Source organism: Octopus bimaculoides, chromosome 4, assembly GCF_001194135.2.
Source record: "Octopus bimaculoides isolate UCB-OBI-ISO-001 chromosome 4, ASM119413v2, whole genome shotgun sequence".
Taxonomy (NCBI): Eukaryota; Metazoa; Mollusca; class Cephalopoda; order Octopoda; family Octopodidae; genus Octopus; species Octopus bimaculoides.
The window spans coordinates 147,073,245-147,082,767 of record NC_068984.1 but is presented as its reverse complement, the minus strand read 5'-3'; the positions used below and the strand labels follow the sequence as shown (position 1 = coordinate 147,082,767).

Sequence of the window (9,523 nt, the reverse complement as noted above, 5' to 3'; positions counted from 1 at the left end):
TATATATATATATATATATATATATATATATATTCCGTTTCTTGTCTTGATTGTTTTTGTTGTCTTTTTTTTTCTGTCACATTCTTTCCTTTACTTCTTCATTTTCTTGTCATTATAATTGTTGTGGTATTAACGGTTTACATACGATTAGCAGTTCCTGTTTTCCTTTAATCCGGATCTGTATTCTCCTCCTATTTTTCATGTTTTATGTTGTAATTTTAATTGTTTTTGAACCATCTTGAAAAAATTTTTATATTTATATTTTTGTGAATTTTTTTTTTTATTAATTTTGTTTGTGTATTTTTTTACAATCTTTCCTGGATTTGTTGTGCCTGGAAGTGTGGATAATGTCCAGCCCCGGCTGCTATTGCCTGTGGGACAGCGTATGTATAGGCCGCGGGCGTGACGTAGCCGTTTGTGGCCGTAGAGTAAGGGTACGCTTCGTATCCATTCGGAAACTGTCCTGTGTAGGGCGGTGATGCATACTCTACATATTGTCCGGCTGTTGTTGGCGACAAGGACGAATGAGGCAAGATTACACTCGGTGCTGTCATGTAGGTAGCAGCTGCGGCACCGGCTGTCGTTGGATATATGTATGATGGATACCTGAAGAACAAAAAAAAATAAAATAATAAAAAATTGAGAAATGGATAAAATTTATCGTAAAAAAATTAATAGAAATCTATTTAAAATCATGTCAGTATATGTGCGTATAAATATGGGGTTTTTCTACAATTGTAAAACCTCTTTTGGCAACAACATACACTAAAATGTATTCATGAAATCTGTTTTCATACAAGAACTTTTCTATACGAGAACATTTAAGTAATGACAACTTTTCTCTCTCTCTCTCTCTCTCTCTCTCTCTCTCTCTCTCTCTCTCTCTCTCTCTCTCTCTCTCTCTCTCTCTTATTTTTGCGTTGAATGTAAAACTCACCTTGTGTAAATACTCTGATATATTTCCAGTAAAACTGGGATAACATTTGCAGTATGTAAAAATATATTTTTGTATTTTCAGTTTTTATATTTGCATTGAATATATATTTGTATTGATAAATGAAAATACTATTGACTCCTTACGTTAAAAATTGGAACTTGTTTTATTCAAACAAAAACATGTTTAAAAATTAAACACGTTCTTAACTCGTTCCTGTTGTAACGTGTGCGCGCGCGCACGTGTGTATAAAGAACGAGACCTATTAAATTATATCATTTTATCTTGTTTTTTGTCAGTGGTTGGACTACGGCCATGCTGGGGTACCAGCATGAAGGGCTTTTGCGGAACAAATCGCCACAGTACTCACGTACAAAAAAAAAAAAAAAGAATCTCTGGTACTTATTCTGTTGCCGAACAACTACATTGCGCAGCCGTAAGGAAACCAACACCGGTTGTCAAGTGTTGCGATAGAGAGATAAACAACGACACAAAGACACACGCACCGATTTGCACTCAACAAGATGCTGTAGAAAGGTGCGAACTATTACAGAGCGCTTTCATTGTTCAAACAATGACTCCAGCGACAGAATCCGTTCAGTCAATTCTGAAAAAGAATGTTTATGGCGGCAATGAACAGCAACGCATGCATGAATGCATTCAGTGTAAAACGCCAGTAGTCAACGTGACTCGTGGTGGCCTCCTGTGTCGGCAAAAATAGGCGCAGTAAAGAAGAAAAAAAAACATACCTGATTACATACAGACATACTTACAAGAGTACACACACACACACACATCGATACAAACGCGAGCACACGCACATGTAAGGAATATTTGTGTGTGTGTGTGTGAGTGTATACGTTCATACACACATACAATCACTCATATACATGTAAGCACAGACCCAATTGTGAACATAGCAATCAATGAAATATGACCTGTTGCTAAGCGACAAGAAACTCGCTGCCCAGTGTTAGACTAGTCTCGTTACTGTAAGACTAACAATACATATATTACATATAATAATAATAATAATATAATAAATAACAAAGTAGAGACGGTGTGAGATAAGTTAGAGCAAACAAAAGTGTAGCAGGAAGAGGGTAGAAATAGAAAGAGGAGGAGGAGGAGGAGAAGTTTCTATAGTAGGAGGACATTAACGCTAATAGAAAACCAAAATGTTGGAATCAATGTATTCTACTTGTTGGTTCCAACAGGTTCTTAATTAATCGGCTGTTGGAACATCTCGCCACCCCCACCCAACGTGTTTATAAAATAAGGTGAGGTCGTTTCGAATCAAAACGGAGAGCCAATTAATGAAGGTAGATATTTGTAGAAGTAAAGGGTCTATCGATTTTCTTTCATTTGGCTCCGATGCAGGTTAATGGATTTCTTCGATAGACAGGAGATGTAGATGATGGTAGTGTTGGTGGAGATGGTCGTGGTGGTGGTGGTCGTCGTGGTCGTGTTGGTGATGGGCGTAGAATTAATCGAACGTTGTAAGCAATTAGACTTTGAACTGATGTTTGTCGTCCAGCATCGTATCTGTAGAACTCTCTTCGCCTCTCTTCACCTGTCTGTTTGTTTATGCATGTATATTCTTTTATCTCTTTATTCCTTCATATGTTTCAGCTCTGCGGCTGTGGCCATGCTGACCATATATGCATATTATGTATATACTTTTTAGTCTGCTTCTATGTTAATGCTTCTAAATATGCCGACTTACAAAAATTTTACATCAAACTGAAGAAATACTGGATATTTTTTGTATAGTCCATACTTATGAATAGAAACATCGAACAGTGAGTTCGATGTTTCACCTTGCTACCCTTTGTCCGACAGTTCGTCGAAGGGTAGCACACCTGTTCCTATATACGTTTATACACACACACACACACACACAACACACATATACACACTCATATATGTATGTATGTATGTATGGATGGCTATATGGTTGTATGCATGTTTGTATGTATGTATTTAAAACATGTCCCCTTTTTTTAGCAAGAAAGCAGTACAAATTTTATATCCCTCGGGTGTACATTTCGGTATTCTTTCTTTACGATTATCTGTCGACGCATCAGACACCGCCATATTAAATATCTCTATAATTAGTTTGCGCTTTCTGTAATTGCGTTGCGGATTTCAATCTAACCAGGAGTTAATTATTCTGTCGATTGCTGTTGCCTGTTTCCATGGTGATGGTGATGGCGCTGATAGAACATTCATAACAGAAATCACCAAATCTTATGACTTCTCATCGCATATGTTTGAATGTATCTGTATATGCTTATATATATATATATATGAGATCTAATGGTGAGGGATTATCAATCCGGGCAGAATACTTCATAAGCTCTCTGCTGGCACAGCAGGCTAATAATATTGCTTGGATTAGCGAAGAACTCCAAGTAATCTTGTGGCAGGGTCCAAAGTTATGGTTCATCGCAATTCTATGTTGTAAATCCGTGGATGGGCTCCAGAGAAACTGGTTTTTACACAGTGATATACAAGACAAGTGATAAATAACGATCATTGAATATGTTTTACTCTAATAAAGGAAAAAATATGTAATGACCATTATTTACACCCCGTCTTATATATATATATTTGTCTTCGGCTTTGTAGTCCGGCGACCCATCTACGGGACTAGGTCCTTTGTGAATGCGAAACCATTGTTCACTCTATGACAGAACATAGCCTTAACTACACACACACACACACACACACACATATATATATATATATATATACATACATACATAGTTGATATTTACAGAAAAACAAAAGACGAAGACAGGTGTATTAGTTTGTCGCTCGGGAAGGTGAGAAAGTTTTTTATGTTTCGAGTCTACGCTCTTCAACAGAGAGGAGCACGATGTGCGTGTGTGTGTACAATTTCTTCGTTATTTTCCGTCCTTGTTTTCATATACATTCGCTACTTTCTTCCAAGGAATTTAGTGCTCTTAGCTTAGTTTTTCCTTGGGGCTGGCCAGATTGGAGCAATCTCAAGTATAACCAGCCGAAATTGCAAAGATAATCTGGAACTCGACTGGGGAAAGAAAGCTCCGAACGACCCGTCCTTGCTTTCTCTTGCCCCGTTTTTGCATCATCCGTCTGCATGTTTTGCGTTTTTGTCCCATTTTTTGTATTCCTTTATATTTGTTCTACTTAGACTGCTTCCATGCTGGAGCACGGTCTTGAAGTGTCTCAGTCGAACGAATCAGATCTAGCACCTATTATTTTCTTTAGGTCTGGTACTTATTTTATCGGACCTTTTTCCCCGAAACGCTAAAATACAGAAACGTAAACAAAGCAGGTTGTCAGGTGGAGGGGATGGGACAAATGTAGACACAAAGACGCACGCTCACACGCACACACACGCGCGCTTACACACTTATATACACGCACATGCATTTACATAAATGTCGTAATGTCACACGACTTGCAATTTACGACGAAAACACGCGCACTGGCTGTTTTTCATTTCAGTTGTTCTATCATAAAGTTCTTTTGTTGCAGACAGCAACATTAACGACGATGCGTTCCTTGGTACTATGCACTCACTCCAGATTATCAGGTGTGTTTGTATAGACAGGTACTCTAAGAAGGTAGAAGTGCAAATAAAATCGTTTAGAGGATGTATGTATATATATATATATATATATATATATATATAGATAGATAGATAGATAGATAGATATGTACATACACATATGTATACATACACATACACACTAGTACACTGTAAATGCTTATAAATATATGTGCATTTATATGTATCTGTGCGTGTGTGTGTGTATGTGTGTGTGTGTGTGTGTGCGTATGTGCAAGTGTACATACGCACACACACACACACACATACACACACACACGCACAGATACATATGTGCAAGTGTACATATATGTGTGTAACATCAACTTCTGCTAGATTTCATTCCTGCCTTGAAGTCTATGAAATTAAAAGATTAATGGATTTTGAAGATTATCAAGATTATTTTCAACTTAGGGATTTAGCCAACGATTTAGTTGTAAATAAAATATCTTTATTTTCTATCACGGACAAACTTTGTAAGAGTAAGAGGGTGGAATAAATTACAAATGCACTACACATTATACATTAATTAATATCATTATCATTACTATTATTATTATTATTATTATTATTATTATTATTATTATTAGTAATAGTAGTAGTAGTTGTAGTAGTAGTAGTAGTGGTGGTGGTGGTGGTGGTGGTGGCGGTAGTGATTCCCTATTTGACGAGGTTTAAATTGAATGTGTAGACTTCCAAATATGCTGTTCACAAACCACGTGCATGCACATCTTCTCACATCACATCTGCCTGTCTATGTGCAAATGTACTTTAAACACACACACACACAAACACACAAGCATACACACACAAACAAACACATACACACACATACGAATATGCTAACACGTTAGTTATGCTTGTTTTCAAGAGCGAATATATCGATTTAGAAGACTAAGCAAACAAGAGTACACACGCTGTGCCTTTGCATTAAAATTCACATGTGCACACGCACTTATATTCACATAAATATGCATATGTGAGTGTACACGTACACACACATACATACATACATACATATATATATATATATATATATATCTATATATATTGGGAAAATCGATCGAAATAGAGCGTGGAAATGATTTACAGAAAAGAATACCCTCATCAGCCAGAAAGACCAGAATCCGTATAGTTTCGGTACGTTTAAAGTTCAAGGATTCAAATTTCATGTTTGCATAAAGTATAGAGAAAATCACTAAGGCGAAGGATGTACACGAACGGACTAAATGGAGTGGACAATACTCACCGATACACATTATCTCTGTCTGTCTGTCTGTCTGTCTATCTATCTATCTATCTATCTATCTATCTATCTATCTATCTATCTATCTATCTACCTACCTACCTATCTATCTAGTTGGAAATTACAAAAAAAAAAACAAGAAAGAAAAGAAAAAAAAAACGAAGACGGGTGTGTAAACAATAAACAGATGTACTACTTTAACGCTCGGGAAGTGAGAAAATTTTCACATTTCGAGCCTGCGCTCTTCAACAGAAAGGAAAAGAGAAATTAGCAGAGAAAATTTTAAAAAAGGTTTAGTAGCTAGCGATCAATCAGGTCTATCTATCTATCAGTACACACACACACACACGCACACGCACGCACACACACACACACACACACGCACACACATACGTATATATACATACACACATGTGTAATTATAGCTGCATATATGACGGTAGATATGCTTGTGGAGTTGATGAGATGTGCGTGAACGCGAGTTGGGCAGTCGTCTTGCAATGGGATTTCATTGGACGTCGTCAGAAAAGATGCACCTGTATAGGAAAAGGTGTCGTTGGCAAAGGAGAGTGTTAATTGCAAGTAACTCAGTGCAATTATCACTGGCGCCAATGCCATCATTATCATCGTCATCGTCGTCGTCGTCGTCGTGGCCATCTTCATCAGCAACGGCAATGATTTCAATAAGATGCAATTTCAATCTTCGTATATTTTCGATGCTGACGATTGTGACATGTCCACTGTTAGTTTTTTGCTCTCTCTTCTCTTTTCCTTTCTCCATTATCTTCCATTCATTCATAATTTCCATTGAACGAATCTACGTCCATCACCACAACCACCACCTCCTCTATGATTATTACCATTGTTAGCACGACAATTATTACATCATTAACGTATTGGAAAGTACGCTAATGATAATTGCTGACTAAATCCCGGCATTGTTTGCCTCTGTTATAACACTAAAACGATTTGGGAATAGATCTACTTCGTTAAGCCTTTCTCAGAGTCAGTGGCACCGAGGAAGATCAGAAACGCGGTAGATTAACAAAGATATTTCACGAGGTCTTTGTTCATATTCTGAGTCTATCTTTTGGAGACTGAACTTACCTATCATCCCCTATCTCACGATAAAATAAAAATACTAATGAAGAATACTAAAATGTGGTACAACCACTCATGAATTGCCAGGTGATGAGTTATGTCTCACGCAGTCCATATCTCAAGAAATGTTGTTCCTACTGAGTCAACACCCGCGCCATGCGTCCTAGCACAAAGTGAATTTACATCAGACATAAATGCATTGCTAAATCTTTACATTCTGATTTCAAATCTGGACCATGCCAAATGAACCGTTTCTACTTTCGGGGTCGATACAATAAACTTCCTGCGAAATACTGAGTTCGATGTAATTCATTGAGCTCCTTCCTCCAAATTTGTAACTTTGTTAGAAACAAAAAGAACAACAACAAAATTAACGGTTTCAAATCGGGCTCCCGTTCAGGTGGGGCGGGGGAATGCTTATACACCCTGGAAACTAAGCAGTCTACCTCTTCCTAATGATGTCCCCTCGGCTTTTCGTAGAATCGCAGATATGCCAGATATTATAGGGATATTCCTTATACTTTAGCGATGCCATCGGCGTAGATAAATGAAGCTTTTAGCGTTCAGAGCGCCCTCTATCAAATGTTTATTTCTTTACATTGTTTTGCATTGATCAAGCATCATCGCGTAGCTTCGAGATTTCAATGAAGTGTTTCTTTATATTTAGAATGACATTGCCGAGCAGGTGTGATAAGCCAGATCTGGACCGTTTATAGGTTAAAGAACTACCTTTTAGGTAGCAGGAAAAAAAAGGTATGACAAATATTTCGCAGAACATTGCTAAACTTACAACTCGTGCGGGAAGAGATGTTGCGATCTTATTAACGACGACAACAACAACAATATAGTGCCTTGCAGTCTCTAGCTACGATATCGATGTTTTAATCAGTTAAGCAATAAATCAATAGCACCATATTAATTAACCGAGCTAAGCCAAGAACACGAAACAGGTTTTCGTTTCATTCCATAAATCGTATGTTTATATTGGGGTTAGTTTATAGTTTGCTGGTCGTATTTTATGTAAATTCATTATTATGGGACCCGAGTCATGCACAAGCCAATGTAAATACACTCACAAACCTAGACAGACATCGATGGACACATTTCTACGAAACAGAAAATTTACAATTAATACATTTTACATGAAAATTAGGAAAAAAAGCTAAAATTATAAATGTATTGAAAGTGAAAGCGTCAAGGTACAACGTTCTCACACACCTCCCCCTCTCTCTCTTTCTCTCCCTCCCACTATACCTCTGTAAACACACACACATATATAAACATATACATGTATGTATATACATATATACATATGCATACACACACACAGATATATATACGTACTTATACACACACTCATAAAATGCTTCACCATTGAGTGATAATTTCAGCCAGAGCGAGAAAACACCGATAGACACACACACGCACACATACATGCATGCATGCATATGCGTGTGTGCGTGTGTGTGCACGAATGGCTACGAAAAAGAGCATGGGAGAGGTGGAGAGAGGGGGAGAGAGATAAGGAAACGAATAAGCCCTACTTATACATTTGCCATCCACACCTTTCTGATTTATGAAAATTCTTTCTCTTGGGAGTGAAAAGTTTTGATAGGAAAATACACAGCATCCCAAAATTATATCTGAGGGATCAGAGTGTACGAAGACTACGAATTTAAGGTGTTGCTGGGCTCCTTCGATGTAAACGAGACAAAACGAGACAAAAATAAGCAGCTAGAAGTTTCTGAATGGGAATCTATTGATAGTAACCCTTCCCCTCAACACATCACACGGCTTGTGACGAAAGACCCCTATTCTAACTGGACCCGTTGGCGGTGGCAAGCTGGTGCGGTAAGGCGTCTTGGCTCATAACAGATTCCACCGAGTTCCTAGTCACCGCGCCGTATAGCTAATAACATTTGCAAACGAATACGACCTTGTACAATAAACCTTGAACCGTAAGCATAATGACGATGGTGGTGGTGGTGATGATGATGATAATCAATAAAAACAATGATTATTGAATGTCATTAATTATGTTTTAAGGATTAATTAATCTGCTACTTTACACACATTTTACCACCACCACCACCACCACCACCACCACTATTACTACTACTTTTTGTAGTAGTAGTAGTAGTAGTAGTAGTAGTAGTAGTAGTAGTGGTAGTAGTAGTGGTAGTAGTAGTAGTAGTAGTAGTAGTAGTAGTAGTAGTAGTAGTAGAAGCGAGTGTAGGAAAGAGAGGGGTAGATCAAACAGCATATATTATGGTGTTGCTGTGGTAACCATTAAGAATTTATCACAGTACACTTATTTTCATTACTGAAGCAAAGTTATGAGGGACACTACTGCTACATGTGACAGCAGCAGCAGCAGCAGTAGTAGTAGTAGTAGTAGTAATTTGGTTACTTTGTGTTTACACGTAGAATTAGAAAGGGAAATAGAGTGAGAGAAGAACAGGTTCATATGAAAACAACTAGTGAAAGAAAGAGAAAAGGAAAGAGAGAAAGAGAGACAGAGACAGACAGACAGACACAGATTGATGCACACATTTACGTTAATGTAAACCTATGTATATATGTACGTATATTCATACATACACTTACATGAATATATATATATATATATATATATATATATATA

General features: G+C 37.4%; 1 protein-coding gene across 6 annotated transcripts in view; it reads right to left on the bottom strand.

Annotated features, from left to right (window-relative positions):
- Positions 1-183: 183 nt before the first annotated feature.
- LOC106884251 (RNA-binding protein 24-A) overlaps positions 184-9,523 on the bottom strand; it is a 121,315-nt gene continuing 111,975 nt past the window's right edge. For all 6 annotated transcript variants that reach the window (XM_014935522.2, XM_014935524.2, XM_014935521.2 and 3 more), the window contains one exon: positions 184-606. In XM_014935522.2, the coding sequence (XP_014791008.1) occupies positions 306-606 (301 nt within the window). In that variant the 3' untranslated portion in view covers positions 184-305. The remainder of the gene's footprint in view (positions 607-9,523) is intronic.